Here is a 20,813-nt window from a genome sequence, read left to right on the forward strand (position 1 = left end):
AGTAAAATCTTTCTTTAGTTTTTCTTAAGCTGTTTAATGTAAAGTGAAAGTTTTAAGTTTTTGCAATTTTTTTTAACTAAACTGTATAACATTTTCATCTTATAAGCTAGTGTTAAAAGTTTTAAAAGTTAATAGACAATTAAAATTTTAATATTACATTTCTTACAATTTATGTTCTATGCTACTGCAAATAAAACAATACAATAAGTCAGAGAGTGACTAAGTGTTTTATAAAAAATTATCATAAATTTTGCATTATTAGCAAGTTACTAATTAACTATAATTTATTGTTTAACGTACTTTATACTACATTAACCTTTTTTTTTGTTTTTGAATGACTAGAGTTGTTTAAAATGTTTACTCTTTTATATTGTTGTTAAAAATTATTTTATGTAAGAAAAAAGTATTTTTTCATTTACTCATCAAAATTTTTTTAGTTTCGTAGACAATTAATTTAAAAACTTTTTTGCAGTTAATTAAAATTAAGTGATAAACTTAAATAATATGTTAGTTATTTAAAAATTCAAATTTTAAACATTCAAACATTTTTACTAAAACTCTTTTTTTGAACTTACAATAGGACAAAAAACTAATAAATTAAACTATTTTTTTAGTTATTTACAATATAGTTTTTTGAATTATAAATAAGCTTTTAATCAATTTTAACTAGATTAAAATTTCAGATAAGATTTTAATTTTTTAAAGAAGTTAACAAGATTAATTAGTTATGTACTAAAAAGTGAAAAATCACTTGTTTAAACGTTTAATTTTAATATTTTTGTTAACTACGTTTTGTTTTCCGAAATAATCTAATGCAGTCAAAAAAGTGATTCGTTTGTTTTTACTTTTCGGAAAAGAAGTTTAGTTTTTTTTTTGTTTTATTACTAGAGAAACCTACATTTTACTTAGTTTAGTTGGATATACTTTTTATTGTAGAAAAATAGCTGCTCTTTTTAAATAAACTTAACAAATCATCAACAAAGAATGTGAAATACATTTTAATCAAAAAAATAGAAATTTTTTAGTTAAAATTTATATTGATAGTAGTCTATTTTAAAATAAATAATTTTTTAAGTGAAATTAGTAATTTTTAAACTTAGAGAAATATATTTAGTAAAGTTTGAGTTAAACTTTTTCTTAATAACTTACACTAAACAATTTTATAGTTATTATATCAACAAAAAAGAGTTAAATTTTTACGATATACATCAATTACAATTTAAAAAAGTGATAATACAGTGTTTTTGTTTATGCTTTTATACTTAAAGGTTTTGTTTGCTACTTTCAGGATAGCTTTTGATATTAGTTAGTGTGATTTGTTTTAAAAACAAACATTCTCCTTCTAAAAAAAATTAACTCATGCTTTTTTGAATTGTTCAATAAACTCGATCCAGCCAGATCTGCATCTCTTTTTTTGATTAGGATCCGCCTAGATAAAGATCTTGGCAGAAAAGCATCCGAGATGAAAAAAGAATTAACTTAACTTAGTTTAACAAAAACAATCACATACTTTGCAAAGTTTTTTTTTTTAATTAGATCCTTTTATAACAGTATTCATTTTTATTTACATTTCACTAGACTTTATTTTTTTGTGTGTATTTTATAACACTAGTGTTTGGATACTAGCTACTTTAAAATATCTTTAATTGAAAATAAAAAAGAACATTATATGTAACTTTTTTAAGACTAAATATTTATAACTTGGTTATATTAATGTTTATATTTTATTTAAAATTAATTAAATATTCTGTCTGTGTAAAACTTTGAATCAAATAAAAAGTTAAAACAAACTAATCTAATGGGAAAAAATCATAACTAAACTTTAAAAATACACAAATATTTAAAAAGTGGTGTAGTTTTTTGAAGTTTTGTTCAGTTTAGTTACTAAATATATTACAAAGCTTTAACTTAAGCTTAGTATGCTAAACAGTATTAATTTTTTTGAAATTAGAAAAATAGTAAGAAAACTTCATAAAGTTTGTGTAAGAATTTTAGACTTGTTTCAGTTTTATATTACTTTTAAAAGCTAAAATTATTTGTTAAATCTTCACAGAGTCTTTATAATAACGCTTATTACTAAATCACTAAATTAAAAATTGTATTACAAATAATTTTAGTTGCATATAAATAAGTATATTTTAGCTAAATATTTATTTACCTTAATTGCAATCACTTGGAGTATTTAACACCATTCTAGATACAAAATAATATTACAATGTACAGTCTACTCTACTACTCGTTTAGTAACGCATTTTAGAGTTCTCAGAAAACTGAAAAAATATTGAATTTTTTAGGTGTTTTCAAGAACAGTTTTTCCATGCTTTTTGCCAACAATAATTAAAGGAACGTTTCAAGAAAATTTAAAGTAAATATTTGAAAATAAAAAATTGGCATTATTAGTTTGTACTTTCCATATTGAACCTACTTAACTCTATGGTTTTACTCTTTCTCTTTATACCATAAGTGTCTTATGCCTTTTAGACCTTTAAATCAGATAAGGTACAATGTTCAATTCCTCAAGATAGTAATTGTATAAAGTTTTATTTAAATGCAAAATAACTTTTACCTAAAACCTGTTATCCACTCAAGATCGAACTTGTCTTGCATCGTATTAGAGAAAAATCTTGATACATATAAACATTTTTTTTTTCATATATGTGTACAACTTGTATTTAAACTATTTTTCAAATAAGTAAATTGAAAAAACCTTAACTGTATTTTATTAAACACATTATAAACAAAAATATCCAATATACAAGTATACTTTCTACCTCTTGTTAAGTTACATTCTCTTGTACAGTTATGCATTTTTGCTGTGACACAATATGCGTAAATTCGCGAAAGGTGACTGTACTTGATAATGCTAAATTTTATGTAATTGTTGTATAACAATAAGAAATACTTTGTTACATTATTACTATTATTATTACTTAAGTAATAATTTTATATTTAATTGTTTTTAAACACTTGTAGCTATTTGCCAAAAAACCTAATTTTAAACTGAGTACTTTAAAAAATTTTTTTTTAAGAAATCCTTAACCGATAAGTAGAAAAAAAATATTTTTTAAAAAAGAGAAGCAAACTGTATCAGTTTGTTAAAAACAATTAACACCTGGTTGACTGCAGTGATCCATATGGGTTCCGCCCCATTATCCCACCACTCATTGTTGGTGAGAGCGGTAAAAAACGAGGACAGCTTGTAACCAGTGCAGACATGTTAAAAGCTCTGCTTTGTTTACTCGAGCGTGAAATTACTAACTTAAAACAAACCAAAGTTTATACGCTTCATTGCTGAATTACCATAGTAACTATTAGCATTTTACCAACTCTGAACCAGTGCTTATGTTGTAATCGCAGTTGTGGGTTACTCCGTGAGATTCCACGTACTGACCTATGTGACGTATGTGATTATTTTTAAATATTTGTAATTTGTATAATCTATAAACTTCAATTTCAATTAATTTGTTTATAAAGTGTTATTAACTAATAAATCATAAATTTTTGTAGTAATTTTATAGTATATAGTAGTTATGTGCTATTAGTCAGTCACAAGCCTAATACTAAAGTTTTTTAAAGCCTGTTTTTTATTTAGTACTTAACACATCAAGTTTCATAAAGTACTTTTTATAAATCGGTTTTAGGGATTTTATCATAGTTGGGAGAATTGATGTACAACGAAACTATAAATAATATATTCGTTTTTTTTTTATGCTATAAAGGAAAGCACTTTAAAAGTTAAAGCTCTTAATGCTGATTTTTATTTAATTCATTTCCTTCTAAATGTTCTTATGCTTGTTTAGTCTATTAAAACACACGATATAATTTTGTCGCTTAGTGTTATCGACAAACAAGTTAAAGTAAGTTTGTTTTTATAACAAATATTTAGATACTAAAACATCAAATCAAACATTGAAAAACAGTAATTACTATTCCAATACCTTGATTTGAAAACTTTTAAATTGAAAAATCTTCGTCTAATTATTTTACCATTTTCAGCAAGTTCTAAACTTTTGATATTACCTTATGAACTGTGCAGCGTCGTCCGAAGTAAAATATGTTGGAATACCACGTGAAGTAAGTTTTAACATAAAACAATGAATACTTCAGTCAATATAAAACTGCATTATTACTCATACCAGTGGCGATGGACATGTGATTGGGGGAGGTTTGTGTCGGCATGGCTGCTTTCATGTACTCGGCCTTCACCCCGTTCTCCTCCAAATACTTGAAACTGGTCAGATTGGGTCTTCGCGACGCGTAGTCCCATCTGGCGGATAAAATTGATATTTTGTAAACACCTTTAAAGGTCAGTTTATACGTAATTGTTATCACTATCTGTTTATTTGAATTAGATAATTTAGCAACTTGTATAGCTTAATCCTGACTTAAGTTTGAAGAAAAGTTTTTCAAATTTTTATTGTTTTAATAGTGTTTTGTGTTTTTTGTTAAATTTACTAAACATTTGACCGAGTTCTATAACAGTATAAACTTTAAAATAATCCACTACGTTTCGATAATTTTTAACTTACAACAAATTTAAAAGAATCCATTGTAATGCTGTCTCTAAAACATACAAAGTGAGAATATTATAAAACTAAAAAAGTTTTATACAGACATAGATTTATATCTTTTTACACAATTTATACTAACTCTCACTTTCACTGATAATTTTCAAATTTTGCATATATCTTTACTAAATAAAACTAGTACACGTAATGTTATAAAGTATTATTTTCTAAATTATAATTTTGCTATTACAAAAATTTTACTTTTGTATGATTAATTCATTGTTCTTTTTAACATACTTAAAAGTTGTATGAAGTAACAAAAATTTAATCATGTAAATAAATTAGTAAGGTTACGTTTTTCATACAATATATTTTAATTACTGCCTAAGTTTTTTTAATTGAAAAAAAGATTTTATCTAAAGTGCTGCTATTAGCTTGAGAAGTTCTTTTCCAAACAACTTTTAATAATGAGTTTCATAGTATATTATATAAGAAAGGTACGTTAGGTTCATTGTAAACTTTCATTAAGATTTTTTTTTCTACGCTGACTTTAAAAAGCTTTCACACCAAACCAGGGACGTAGCTAGCTTAAAAAAGTTACGAATCTGCAAAAATTAAAACATCTGAAATAACGCATGATAACGTCCTAGCGGGAACACAGCAATTTAAACTACTTCTAATGTTATTGTTTATAACTCGAAAATATGCAGTTATGTTAATACATCAAAAATGAAGTGTTGAAGTACGAGTCATAACTGTATACAAGGCAATCCTATGCGCTCCACGCCTCCTATGACACTTTATGTCATGCCACTTGTGTAAACCCAGAAAACATTCATTAATAATAAGTATAAAAAAGTCACCATTTAACTCAAAAACATTTATCTACATTAATTGTATGATTTTAATTTTTGAAGCTACAACTTCCATTAGAATCAATTTTGCAATGCAGTTTTTTGACAAATAAAAGCTTTAACGCGCTAAATGTTACAATTTGGATGTATTTAATTCGTTTAATTTTTACGACACTAAAAATTCTAAGTTTTTTTGCACATAAGTATACGTTTCTGTAGATTTGCAGAAACGTACCAAGCTACGTCCCTAACTAAGCTAAATTTCTCTTTTTGAAAGTCGTAAGATAACTGTTAAACTGTTGTTTATGTTTATAAACACTGGATTATGTATATGTTTTAATTTAATAACTTAAATTTCTTATGTCGATAAAACAAAACAAATACTAAATAGAACATAAAGCAGAGTTTCCAAAAGTGGGCGATATCGTCCCCTTGAAGGTTACTTTGGAATTCAGAAGGCAATGAATAATAAGGAGGGCAAAGATTAATGTTTTATTGTCTAGTAAAGTAAACGAGTGATATCTAGTTACGAGGGTCAAGGGTCAATTACTTTTTAAGTTATTTCAAAGTAGGTAACTACACATATAAGTTTTTAAAATCTTATATAAAGTATCTCGTGAATATAACTAGTAAACGTTAATTGTTAAACGTTATTAAGTTTATAATTTACGAAGATAATAGACTTTGAGTTGAAAAGTAATAAGTGACAAACAAACTGACTGACCTCAGCCCATCAAACGAAATTAAAAGTAGTTTGTGTTTAGCAGAGCTTCTGTTTATTTTCACATAGGAGAAGGAAATTTTCACTGCGTTGAATAACAGAAAAAATATTATAAAGTTTTTATTCATGATTCTTAAGTCATAAGTGTAACGAATTTTAACAAGGTTTTTACAAGAGATATATTTTATTATCTATAAAGTTTGTATTAAAGTTCAAATTACTAAAAGAAATAAAGTTCTGACTTTAAACTACACTATTTAACTTATTAAAAAACTTAGCTTTTGAGCTAAAATTATTTTTATTCAAGTCGAGTACTTGTAGAATAATATTCATTTTAAGTTGTATAAAATAAACGCTTTCTTCAAAAAGAGTTTAACTTTCAAATAAAGTATTAAAAAAGTCCGGATCCGGGTCCGACCGGATCCTAATTTGAAAAAATGTCCGGATCCAGTTCCGACCGGATCCTAATTTGAAAAAATGTCCGGATCCAGTTCCGACCGGATCCTAACAGAGATCCGGCCGGTTCGGATCTAGTTAGTAAAAAAGAGCATACAGAAAAGAATTTTTTTTAAACAAACCCTTTGTAAATTAAAAATAGTCATATTCGTCAGTTAAAATTAAACACCTACCGTGATTGGTTCATTTTGAACACGTGACTAGTTTACAATTTTTTACATTTAAACTATGAAATAAACATTTCAGAAATCCAACTCTTTACCTATGTTGTAAAATTAAAAACTTTACTACCAAATAGTTAGGCTAGTTTTAAGATTTTTTAAAAACTCAGGATAGTTTTCTTTTAGATTTTGAATGAGTTTGAGCTGATTTAGTATTCAATATTTTGTGATTTTCTAGTTAATTTTGTTCAAGAACTTGATTTTAATTGATTTTAGATTGGTAAGGCTATAGATGGGTCCTCCTTGATTTTTACAAATTGATCTTATTTAATAGATTTTAATCTTAGCTACCAGATATTGTTTCTGTGATGTACTTTATCTTTTTATCAATTTTCCTTATACTAAATTTAAAGTTATTCATAGTTTTTTATCACAAAAGCTATTATAGAAATGAAATTTTGAAACTACAAATGTAAGCTCTACTTTTTATGTGAGAACTAGTGATGTACCGGACTCACTATCCGGGTCCGGATCCGGCCGGATATTGCTATTTTTGTCTGACATCCGGATCCAGCCGGATCTTGATATGAAAAAAAAAGTCCGGATCCGGTTCCGGCCGGATCCTAATTTGAAAAAATAGTCCGGATTTGGTTCCGGCCGGATTCTAAGTTGAAAAAAAAGTCCGGATCCGGGTCCGGTACATCACTAGTCATGAAGCAATCTTCTACTTACTTAATTTAAAAAAATACTTTACCGCAAAATTTAGTGTAGTAGAATCAAGTATTTGATAACTATACCATTGCAAAAAAAATACACAAAATAAGTAATCAAAATTAATCGAATTTAACAATCTTGTTATCAATTGGTAGTGCTTTTATTATATTTATCATTTCCGTTTATACCTTTAATGATATGAATAAAAATATCTAAAATTTTCAAATATGTATAAAAAAAACTACAAATTAGACTACAGGTTTTTAAAAAACATAGTTTTAACGTACTAATGTTTAATTTAATTTAAGCTAATTCTCAAATATTTCTTACATAAATTTTAGTTTTCTTAAAATACAAAATTTCTAATATTTTTGTTGTTAAACAAGTTTACCACAAGTATACTTAGTAAAATGCAAAACTCAGTATAATCTGAACTATTCACTAGTAGTTGACGTTGTCTATATTAGTTTGAATTTTTAGGGAACAATGCGATCAAAAAGTCTTTAAATTGCAAATCATAAAACAAAATTTTCTTAGCGTTTTATTTGCTGTAATTAAGAAAAAAAAAATTCTAAGAATATTGAACAACATGAAATAGTTTAACAATCAATATTGTTATCAAATAAAATTGAAAAAAAAAAACATTTTTTAAGATAGAATTTTGGTAAAACTTTTATAAAAAATAAATTAAAGTCTTCAACAGCTTAATGAACAGGATGCAACAGTGTTAATCCAAATTTATTTTTGATATTCTTTAAAGTAAACTTCTTTAAATTAGTTATCATCAGACATAAGTAAAAAGTTCACAAATAACGGAAGTAAAAAGAAAAGTTTTTATAAACGAGTTTTAATCCTTAAATATACAAAATTAAAGTTAGTGCATATATTATTATTTTATAAACTAATTTAATTTAGGAACAAAATATTTAATTCATATTATTAAATTTACGAACGGAAATTATGAATTAATAAACGAATTTAATAGCTAATTAATAAATTCCGATAAAGGCCATGCAAACAAAAAAAATACACAAGAATATCTATTTGAGCTACTTGACGCAGTATCAATACAATTTTCTTGACATTCTTTTTTTCTCCAAAACCGATTGCTATTACCTCCGCATCCTCCATATCTAAAAAACTCACATTTACCAGAACTTTTGTTGTAAAAATAACTTGGAACCGCTGCTTTGCAAGGTCCTGTTTCCGCAGGCAAGTTGCAAATGTTACTTTGTTGATTTTTGTCAGAGCATTTTTCTTCACATTCTTTTTTTCTCCAAAACCGATTGCTATTACCTCCGCATCCTTCATAAATAAAAGTTTCACATTGACCAGAGGTTTTGTTGTAAAAATTCATGGGCTGCCATGCTTTGCAAGGTCCTGTTTCCGCAGGCAAGTTGCAAATGTTACTTTGTTGATTTTTGTCAGAGCATTTTTCTTCACATTCTTTTTTTCTCCAAAACCGATTGCTATTACCTCCACAACCTCCATAAATAAAAGTTTCACATTGACCAGAGGTTTTGTTATAAAAGTTCATAGGCTGCCATGCTTTGCAAGGTCCGGTTTCCGCAGGCAAGGTACAAACATTTTTTCCTTGTTCATTTTTGTCTGAACATTTATCTTCACATTGTTGCTTTGTACCAAACCGATTGCTATTACCTCCGCATCCTCCATAAATAAAAGTTTCACATTGACCGGAGGTTTTGTTGTAAAAGTTCATAGGCTGCCATGCTTTGCAAGGTCCGGTTTCGACAGGCAAGTTGCAAACATTTTCCTCTTGTTGATTTTTGTCTGAACATTTTTCTTCACATTGTTGCTTTGTACCAAACCGATTGCTGTTACCTCCGCATCCTCCATAAATAAAAGTTTCACATTTACCGGAGGTTTTGTTGTAAAAATACTTACGAAAAGCTGCATAGCACAATCTACTTTTGGCAGGCAAGTTGCAAATATTACCTTGTCGATTTTTGTCTGTTTTAAAAGTTTATAATATGTATAAAGTATTAAAGTAAAGATTAGGAAAACTTTATTTATGAAATTAAAAACTATTGACTTTCTTAATTAAAAGTTTTCATTTCGCTACGATGACCTACTAATTTTTTAATTGTACTTGTATGTTTTTTACAAAACAACTATATTTAAAAATTTTATATGGTTAATACTGAAAAAATTGTGTTGTTTAAATAAATAAAAATGTCAGTACAGTTTAAAAAAAACTTGGTTTTGCTTTATAGTAAAATAATATACAACTTTTTATGTTTAAAATTTTGTTATGTGAACTTAAAATAAAAACTAAAAAAAAATAAAATCATAAAACTAGTCGACTACCATAAAAATTGAATTCTTTTTGGTTATAAACATAAAATAAGGAAACTCTATAAAATTAAAGCTTTTAGGTTTTTTTTTTAATTCTATTACTTTTTAATGCACTAGGTTTTTATTTGAAACGTTTTGTGGTAAGAATATTAACTCTTGCTATCTTAAATATTTATAAACAACTTATATAAATTGTTTTAAAAGACTAAATAACGCATAATACAGAGCTCTACGCTACCGAAAGTTAGCGACTAACCTATGTATCATATAGTTGTTATTTATTAAAATTTTGAAACTATTTTGTACTATAATGTAAAGTTTATACTTTATTTTAGTTGTTAGTTTAGTTATAGTTAAAGTTTCAAATGTAAGTTTTCTTTTTGTTTAGTAACGCTTACACCGATATATTACTTTTTAGTCATTCTAATAACTCAAAAGTTAATCTTTAAGTATATTTTTTACGACAACATAATTTTCATTTTTATTTGTAATAAGTTATGTTAACGTTAATTTTATAAACTAATAAATCAACAAAAACATTAAAAGTAGTAGTGTTTCGACTTATTAGTTTCAAATGTTTACTAATTAATTTACGTGTTAAATTAGTGTAAAAAATGTTTCTTATTTCATAAATATATATTTAAGTTTTAAGATGTAACGTTATAAGGCGTTAAATCCTGGAGATCCTGATAAGCTAAGCTTATCGGAATGTATATCACAGATGTTCTTGTGCTAAAACTTTATTTCAACTAACGGCGTTTCACTGCTCTCAAATAAATTTAAGAACAGATCTACGGAGTCTATAAAATGTTAACACACATTAGAAAAAAAGCAGAAAAAAGCATGTATAATTATGTATAGTGTTTATCTAGGTAGTAACTATAAATGGACTTTATGGTTTAAAAACAAAGTTTGGGATAAAAGCATAAAATTATAAAATTATCTACAAAAAAAACAAATTTAATAAAAGTAGGCACTAACCTCAAAAAGCTCTAAGAATAGGCAGGTTTTAAAAATGAAAATTAAATTGAGTTGTGCAGAAATGTTACGTCATAATAATTTTAACAAATTGTTCAATAATCTATACAGCTTGAAAACATTAAGTATTAAACTTGCAAGTATATGTAAGTTTTGTGAAATAAATTAGTACATAAGTAGACAGAGTTATTTAAAGTAGAATCGTCGGTTATGGGGACAGATATTCGATAAATCTTGCCACTTATTCAGAAGTAGGTCTTTATCTTCTGCTGCAATTACTGCTCTTTCTGTATTGCAAGTTGGGCAAATTCTACTTACTCCGTTGGATGCATGTTTTATCTTTGAAACAATACTCCACTCCATGTTTGGCCTTTTACCGTACCTGTGAAAAAAACTCCAGACATAATCCGATAAACGCGTGCTTTGTTTTTTATTTATATTTTTAAAAGTATGTTTATGATTAGCATATCTATCCTTGAAACTACCTGCTGTACTTCCGATATAAATTTTATCTGGGCCCTTACTTTCAACTTTAACTTTATAAATAACATTTTTAATTAAACTCTGTCTACTTATGTACTAATTTATTTCACAAAACTTACATATACTTGCAAGTTTAATACTTCATGTTTTCAAGCTGTATAAATTATTGAACAATTTGTTAAAATTATTATGACGTAACATTTCTGCACAACTCAATTTAATTTTCATTTTTAAAACCTGCCTATTCTTAGAGCTTTTTGAGGTTAGTGCCTACTTTTATTAAATTTGTTTTTTTTGTAGATAATTTTATAATTTTATGCTTTTATCCCAAACTTTGTTTTTAAACCATAAAGTCCATTTATAGTTACTACCTAGATAAACACTATACATAATTATACATGCTTTTTTCTGCTTTTTTTCTAATGTGTGTTAACATTTTATAGACTCCGTAGATCTGTTCTTAAATTTATTTGAGAGCAGTGAAACGCCGTTAGTTGAAATAAAGTTTTAGCACAAGAACATCTGTGATATACATTCCGATAAGCTTAGCTTATCAGGATCTCCAGGATTTAACGCCTTATAACGTTACATCTTATAATTTTCCCTGGTACTTTTGTATTGGAGGATCTCTGAGGAATGCTGAATCCTAAGAAAAAAAGCATATTTGAAGTACTTGAGTTCGATGGTTCCCTTAAAAACATCCCTTTGGCGAACAAGCACACTTATCAGGTTAGATTGTTTCATTACACAAACGCCCTCATCCAAAAGATGAGATGGCGTGCATTTTATTACGAACAAAAGTTGTGTATAAAAACAAACCATGTTACCGATAATTCTGATGCTCATTTGAACACAAGTAAATTAAGTACAATAAGTAAATCTTTGCCTTTCCCGACTAAAAAGTCGGCACCAATCTGTGTAAAATTAATACCTTTTGAATCTGAATTAATTGATTTAATTAATAAAATTGACCTTAAACCCGGTAAAACTAATAACTTTCAATATAATTTACGTAACAAGATTAATTCTATAAAAAAGTCTAATAAACTTGTTATTTTTGCAGACAAAACTAATAATTTGTATAAAATCAGTCCAAAAAATTATGATAAGTTACTTTTAGATAATATCACAAAAAACTATAAAAAATGTACCAATAATCCGGCTGATACGATAGACTCCCGTGCACAAGAACTTTTAAATGAAAATAATATTACTGGTAAACGTATACCTAAGTTAGAAAGATCGCAAGCATATATAACAGTAAAGGATCATAAAGATAATTTTCCTGCAACAGTCAAGTGCAGACTAATAAGTAAAAGTAAAACGCATATTGGTAAAATATCTAAACAAATTTTAACTAGTATAATTAAAGACGTAAGAACAGCCACTAGTCTAATCCAATGGAAAAACACTGGTGAACTATTACAATGGTTTAATAATATTAACAATAAAAGTAGTAAGCGTTTTATTAGCTTTGATATCGTCGAATTTTACCCGTCTATTACAAAAGCGCACTTAATTAACGCACTAGATTATGCATCCCAATTTTCAAATTTTAATAAATCAGATACAGACATTATATTCCATTCGTGCGACTCTTTGCTTTTTTCGGGTGATGATGTATGGAAGAAAAATGATACCGATAGTTTTTTTGATATACCAATGGGTAGTTTTCATGGAGCGGAGGTATGCGATCTTGTAGGCTTATACATCCTAGATAAACTCAAAAGTATTTTTGATAATTGTGGGTTGTATAGAGATGATGGACTCGGTGTTATTGATCTTTCAAAACCTCTTGTTTACGAAAAAATTAAAAAGTCAACGTTTAGATTGATGTCTGATATAGGTTTTAAAATAACTTTAGAAATAGGAGCGCAAATAACGAATTTTTTAGATGTTACTTTAAATTTATCTAATAATACTTACCGTCCGTACCGTAAACCGAATTCTTTATTAAACTTTATCAATATTAATTCTGACCACCCTTACCATGTAAAAAAATGCCTCCCGGTAATGACACAAAAACGTCTAAGTACCCTCTCTTCGAATGAAAAGATATTTAACGAAATAAAAGCACCGTACGAAAATGAATTAAAAAATCGAGGTTTTAAATGTAAATTAAAGTATGAAAAATTAGATGTAGATAAAAAACGCAAAAAACCGCGTAACCGACATATAATGTGGTATAATCCTCCATATTGCTCTTCAGTTAATATAAACTTAGGTAAAGAATTTTTAAAGCTAGTCGATAAACACTTCCCCGATAGCCACTTTTATAACAAAATTTTTAATAGAAAGACAGTTAAAATTTCTTATAGTTGCATGAGTAATGTTAAAACTTTAATACAATCGCACAACAAAACAGTAATTTCAAATTTTAAAAATAGACATATCAAAGCTAATACAAATAATAACTCTAGTAATAAAGTTAGTAATAACGTAGATATGAACAATATTTCTAATTATACTAATCAAATTAATAATAACAGTAATAATAATAATAATAATTTTAATAACAGTAATAATAATGATAATCCTAATAGTAAAAATTTTAATTATGGTAACAATAATGTAAAACATATTAAAACTTTAAACATTAAAGATATAAGCTATAATGATAACTTTAATATTAATGATAATGAAAATATCGATATCAATAGTACTAACAATAGTGTAGATTATAATAATCAACGTATAACTAGAAGTATTTCTAAAATGATAAAAGAAAACTTAGAACAAGTAAGCGACAATAGCGCTAAAAGTATAAGCAAAATGCATAACAATAAAACTATAAATAAATATTCAAAACCAACTAACCCTAATAGTAATAAGTTAAGTAATATGCCTAAAACATGTAATTGCCGTAAATTAAACAAAGATAACTGCCCATTAAAAGGTAATTGTTCAATTAAAAATGTTATTTATAAAGATAAAGTTGAAAGTAAGGGCCCAGATAAAATTTATATCGGAAGTACAGCAGGTAGTTTCAAGGATAGATATGCTAATCATAAACATACTTTTAAAAATATAAATAAAAAACAAAGCACGCGTTTATCGGATTATGTCTGGAGTTTTTTTCACAGGTACGGTAAAAGGCCAAACATGGAGTGGAGTATTGTTTCAAAGATAAAACATGCATCCAACGGAGTAAGTAGAATTTGCCCAACTTGCAATACAGAAAGAGCAGTAATTGCAGCAGAAGATAAAGACCTACTTCTGAATAAGCGGCAAGATTTATCGAATATCTGTCCCCATAACCGACGATTCTACTTTAAATAACTCTGTCTACTTATGTACTAATTTATTTCACAAAACTTACATATACAGTGCTTCCTCGCTAATCCGGTCCTCGCTAATCCGGTTCCTCGCTAATCCGGCCGGTTTTAGTCGAGAAGTCGACTTATTTACTTTAGCGTTTTTAGCGTTTAATTTCATTTTACTTCGAAAAAGTATTCAATTTACGTTTTATAAGTATACAAGCAATATATTATTACGTCATAATAAAGTATCATTTGTATAATCTTAAGTTTTTTTTTCATACTTTTCCCGCTCAGTTGTAACAAACTTGTTTATTATTCATTTGCAATTTTTATGTCTTTGCTAAGCAAGTTACACTTTAATATACTACAATCAACATATCTGGTTAAAAAATGGATAAAACAGCAAAGAAACGAAAACGCGTTCAACTAACAATGGAAAACAAGTTAAAAGTTTGCAAAATGGCAAACAATAATGTGCCTAAAGCTGTTATAATGAGCCAGTTTAACATTGGTAAGTCAATTTTAAATGAAATTTTGAGAGGCGAAGAAAATTTGAAAAAGTTTAAAGCCGAAAAGGAGGAGCTGGGACTAATTGGAGCTGCTAAAACGGCAAAAAAAGTAGAGGGAGGCGTCTTTGACAAGCTAGACAGCGCCCTTTACATTTGGTTTCGTCAGGAACGTGAAAAGGGTTGTCCAATAACTGGCCCAATACTATTAGAAAATACCATCGTTTAATTTACGTTATTTACGTTACGAAATTTTATAGTACGTTTTGTTATATAAATTCATAATGTAACTAAGGTAGATAATTTGTAAAAAAAGCGATATTTTGTTCTTATCCGGCCAAAGGCAAATCCGGCCGTATTTTCAAAAAAATCGTGCCCAACTTGGCCGGATTAGCGAGGAAGCACTGTACTTGCAAGTTTAATACTTCATGTTTTCAAGCTGTATAAATTATTGAACAATTTGTTAAAATTATTATGACGTAACATTTCTGCACAACTCAATTTAATTTTCATTTTTAAAACCTGCCTATTCTTAGAGCTTTTTGAGGTTAGTGCCTACTTTTATTAAATTTGTTTTTTTTGTAGATAATTTTATAATTTTATGCTTTTATCCCAAACTTTGTTTTTAAACCATAAAGTCCATTTATAGTTACTACCTAGATAAACACTATACATAATTATACATGCTTTTTTCTGCTTTTTTTCTAATGTGTGTTAACATTTTATAGACTCCGTAGATCTGTTCTTAAATTTATTTGAGAGCAGTGAAACGCCGTTAGTTGAAATAAAGTTTTAGCACAAGAACATCTGTGATATTTAAGTTTTAATGTATAAACACGAATTAATAAAAATATTTTTTTACCTTCAGAGCTAAGATTTATTATTCAAATTACAATGAAGTACAACAAAACAGTTTTGTACATCTTCGTTTAACTTTATTTTTGGATAACTCAAATTAGAAAATGTTTATAAACTCTAAGGTAAAAATAAAAAGTATTACTGATTAAAACGTTTTAAAACTTTGTACGACAATTTGAACAGTTTTAATACATAACATAAACTAAAATAAGTACGTCTTTGTCACAAAAATTAAAATAATTTTTTGTATTAAACTTTTTTTTAGATGAACAACTTAGTTTGTCTTTAAGGATAGTTGTAAAATATCTATATCCGAATAAGATCAAAATAAGCTTAAGTAAAATCTTTATTCAAACTTTGAGATAGGTAAGTCCTGGGTTTAAAATAACAAACTTGCTTGATTAAAAGTTTCGTTACACTGGGTATTACAAAGTACTAAAATTATAAACATTACAACGGTTTTCTTATATTTCCTATAATTCTAGTACTTTTAAGACAGTTAATGGAAAATAAGAAAACAAGTATGAAACTAAGTGCTTTAATAGCTTTTTGTTTGTCTGATTGCAAAATTGAAACAGAATAATTGTCAACTTTAGATCATAAACCTTTAAATATTTAAATAAAAAAGTTTAAAATTTAATTTAGTTGAACAACAAAAAGAGTACAAAAAACAAAGTATTGTTAGTGACATATTAATGTAAAAAAAACAATTTCATTATAGATTTTTATTTTTTCTCACAGCTAAAGCACCATACTAAAACTTATTTATTCAAGTTTAGTTAAACTAAAATATAATTACTATTGTTTGAAGTAATAAGCCGTTGGTTAATACTTTTAATAATACTTTTTTGTCAAATTTAATAAGTGTTTAGCAAATTAATAAAACTGATTGTTCAAAAAAAAGTCAAAATATACACTTCTTAACAACAAAAATGAATGTTAAAATATGTCGCCTTTACAGTCGCGTTATAAGAATAATAGTTTTGTATCATAAGTTCACTTTTTTACACATTTCTAGTTTCAAAATTTAAATATAGATTGATGCTAAATGTGTTTTACCTAAAATACATTGAACACGGGCAACCAGACTTTTTTTCAGTTTAGTTTTGTTATAAGCTTTCAAACTTGAAAAGTATTTGGCCAATGTCAATTTTTCCTAAATTGGTTTGTTGATATGCAAAACCTATTTGTAAACTAGAAAAATTGTATAAAACACACTTATACTAAAAATAAGCTTTCACACAATTTATTCACAACTGTATCTGAAACAAAGTTAAATACAAAAGGTTAATTAATTAGTTTTAATTAAACTTAATACAACTTTAATAGCTTTAAATTCACAATGAAAGTGGACATAATCATACAATTTATAACAATGTGATTTTGTTTTTGTTTTCTTTAAATGAAAACCTTTATTATATTTGAACTTAAAAACTGAAGTTTGAGAATCTAAAACTCAAAAAAAAAAAAAAATCCTACTTATGCAACTTTTATACACTAATAAAATCATTTCTAAAAATTTATTTGTTTGAAATTGCAAAAAAATAATACGTTTAATGAGAAAACCACATCAAAACTTTCTCAACATAAATTACATGCAGAAATCACATGTAAATTGACAAAATTTTATTTTTCTGTCTGCTTCCGTCTATTATTTTATGCATTTTTATTATATACTAAAATAAGCCTTGACTATACACAGTTTAAGCGTTAAGATTTTAAAGTTCCTGTAAAAAAGCTAAACTTATTGCTAAAAATTGCGTAAATTTTAAGATTTTTGTTAAGGCTTAAACTTTAAACGATGTTTTATTTATTATATTTAACACTAAGTAAACCTTATAGATAAATCCTTTTCTACATCTGTGTTTTCCAAAGTAGGTAATAAATATTTTGGCGACAAAAAAAGTTAACTTGATAATTAACTAGTAGAGGGGTTAAAACTACAAATTTTTGGAAAGAATAAGATTTAAATAAATGAATTTTTGTGATTTGTAAATAACTTGTTTGGTACTTGTAAATAACTGATAATTTTAAGAATAACAATCAAATTGTACGTAAAAATATATTTTTATTTTTTTATTTATTTTATTTTTACACAAACTGTTACATTAATGTGTTTACACAACTTTAGTATAAAGAAATATGTTTTTGACAAATTGTTTAGTATGAATTACTTATTACATGTTCATATAACTACAGTTTATTTTTATAAACCATTATAAGATAAAGTAAAATTTAACAGTATAATCATTGCTACTGACTCGAAAAACTTTATGCTCAAAATTATTAAACATCTTAAAATTATATACAGTTGTAAGCAGCGCAACCCTTAATAGTTATTTTTAAATAGTATCACAAACCACTTAAAAAGGAAAACAATAAATAATAAAAGGTACAAAATTAAATAATCAGTCTGCATAAATACAGTAATAACTAAAATTATTTATATATTGTTGAATTTATCTAAATAAAAATTGAAATGACCCTACAAACCTTTCAAATAAATGTAAGCTCGCAAATAGTTTCTTCAGTCCCTGGAAACAGTATTAATACAATTTTGACACAACCTTTTTAGTTCAAAAATGATTTTTTAAACTATTTTGAACAGCAGTAAAAAAATCACAATTATCAGAAGTTACAATGAAAATTTTTATATTTATTAACGTTTAGTATCGAATAATTTCTCTTTTTAATCTTTTTTAAGGCTCGTATGCATATGGTATTAAAACAAGATTATCGTTTGAGAACTAGTACTAAATTAAAAAGCTCAAAAAATTACGTTTAACAAATTACGAAAAAAAAAGTAGACAAAACAACTTTAATTTAACAAGAGTATTTAACTAAACTTCTGCCATTATTTCTCATTTGATTGCTTTCTAAAGTACTTGTATTGTTTTCTGTTTCCGATTTATCTGCACCATTTTTTACACAGCTGTTTACCGATCTACTTGCTATAGTATCAATACAATTTTTTTCACACTCTTCTTTTCTCCAAAACTGATTGCTATTACCTCCGCATCCTCCATAAATAAAAAGTTCACATTGACCAGAGGTTTTGTTGTAAAAATAATTTGTAAAGTACGCCTTGCAAGGTCCACTTTCCGCAGGCAAGTTGCAATCATTTTCGACTAGTTGAATTTTGTCTGTTTTTAAAAATATGTGATGCGTTTAAAAAGTATGTGGTGAAAGATTAGAAAAAAAGTATTTTAAAAAGTATATGTAATAATTTTAATTAGCTAAAAGTTTACAAGACTGCTTGAGTACTTATGAGTAACTACAAGTTTCATAACTTTGCTTTAAACAAAATATTTACATTTGAAAACTATTATGCGTTAAAACAGTTTTGTTTTTTAAGCAAAAAAGTAGCAGTAAAATTTTAAAGATACTTGGTGTTGCTAGTTGCATCATTATAGTAAAATAATGTACATTTTTTCGTAAAATTATATTTGATAAGTTATAAGTGTAAAACTAATAGTTTAACTAAACTTTAACATAAGAGTAAAATTATTCGACTACTTTTCTATGATAGTCTCTTTAATTACCAACCTAAAGCATAAAAACAATATTAAATTAAAGATTTTAGGTTTTACCTAAGTTTTTTTGATAATAATTTTAACAGTACATACACTATATTTTAATTTTTTTGAATAGTTTATGATAAAAGTATCAATTTCATTATCTTTGATATTCAACAAAAAAATTTACAAATTGTTGAAAAAGACTAATATATGCATATTACAATGCTCATTAAAATTAGAGAATTTAATTTGCATGCTTTATTCTGATTATGAAACTGTTTTGTCTCTTATAATTTAATTGATGAATTTTTAAGTTGTGTCTTAAATTACTGTTAAGTTGTAAATATACGTATACGTTTTTGTTGAGAGATTATACAATACACCGGTAAACTACTTTTAGGTTATTTAACACAAGTTTTTTAATAAAAGAAATCAACTGTCCCCTAAAAACATAATTCAAAAGTGTATATACATCGAAGTTATTGTTATAAAGTAAAAAAAAACGGAAATGCATAACCGCTGTACTTATATTACAGATAGAATATGTAATAAAAATACTAAGAAAACTGTTAAATATTTTGTTTTTTGTTAGTTTTAGAATTTTTTTATGAAATTGTAAAGCATCAATAAATTTATTTAAATACTTCTAAAGTATAATAATTACGTCAAGATAACTTCTTTTATAATATTTTTTAAATGAATTAATTTAACATCGCTATTAGGAATTGAAAAAACAGCAAAAATTTCAAAGCAGCAAAAAAGTTTCCACCTTTTATTTCAAATGTTTCAGCTTTTGCTACAAATAGTTTTTATTGTATTTTTAAGACCAGCAGAGCAGCAAATACATTAAATATAGTAAGATTATTGTAATAGCAACTTATTTTAATAATTATTTTTATCTTAACTATACACCGTTTACTTGTTAGTAATAAGCTTAGAGTTTATATTCATTTTCATACTTTTATTGTTAACTTTTTATAGTTTATAGTAGTACAAACTTGTAGGTTTTCCAAAACTTTAGTTTTGTTTTAACATATTTACTAACTGCTTTATATCTTCAATTAATGTAAAAATGTTTTTAACTTTATATCATAAGTATCAATCAAAGCTTTATTTCTTTAATGCTTGTAAAAAAAAACATATATTTTTCATACCTTCAGAGCTGGGACTCATCATTCCAGTGACAACGAAGAACAAAAACACAATCTTGTACATACCGGTATAAATTGATGATTGAGAAGACTCAAAATTTAAAAAATACGACTAACTGTGAGATAAAAGACAAACACAATAATCATATAAAAACTTTAAAAGTTTGTTTGTGTGGATAACTTATTTGTTTCAAGACAGTTGTATTTATCTATATCTAAATAATATCTAAATAAGCTCAAGTAAAAAGTTTTATTTAGACGTTGATATAGGTTAGTGCTATGTTTAAAATAATAAATCTTTCTGATTAAAACTTTAGTTACACAGCATA

At 26.2% G+C, this 20,813-nt stretch overlaps 1 protein-coding gene across 1 annotated transcript; it reads right to left on the reverse strand.

Annotated features, from left to right (window-relative positions):
* Positions 1 to 3,311: 3,311 nt before the first annotated feature.
* Positions 3,312 to 20,596, reverse strand: LOC145841263 (papilin-like). The gene is made up of 6 exons (XM_082948628.1): positions 20,488 to 20,596; positions 18,662 to 18,958; positions 8,468 to 9,385; positions 6,087 to 6,168; positions 4,137 to 4,267; positions 3,312 to 3,391 (listed from the first exon to the last, which is right to left on the reverse strand). Exons 1-6 carry the CDS (start codon positions 20,546 to 20,548, stop codon positions 3,312 to 3,314), a joined length of 1,569 nt encoding a protein of 522 aa, XP_082804754.1. The 5' UTR covers positions 20,549 to 20,596.
* Between the last annotated feature and the right edge of the window lie 217 nt (positions 20,597 to 20,813).

Source organism: Thalia democratica, chromosome 7, assembly GCF_965202585.1.
Source record: "Thalia democratica chromosome 7, ktThaDemo2.hap1.1, whole genome shotgun sequence".
NCBI lineage: Eukaryota > Metazoa > Chordata > Thaliacea > Salpida > Salpidae > Thalia > Thalia democratica.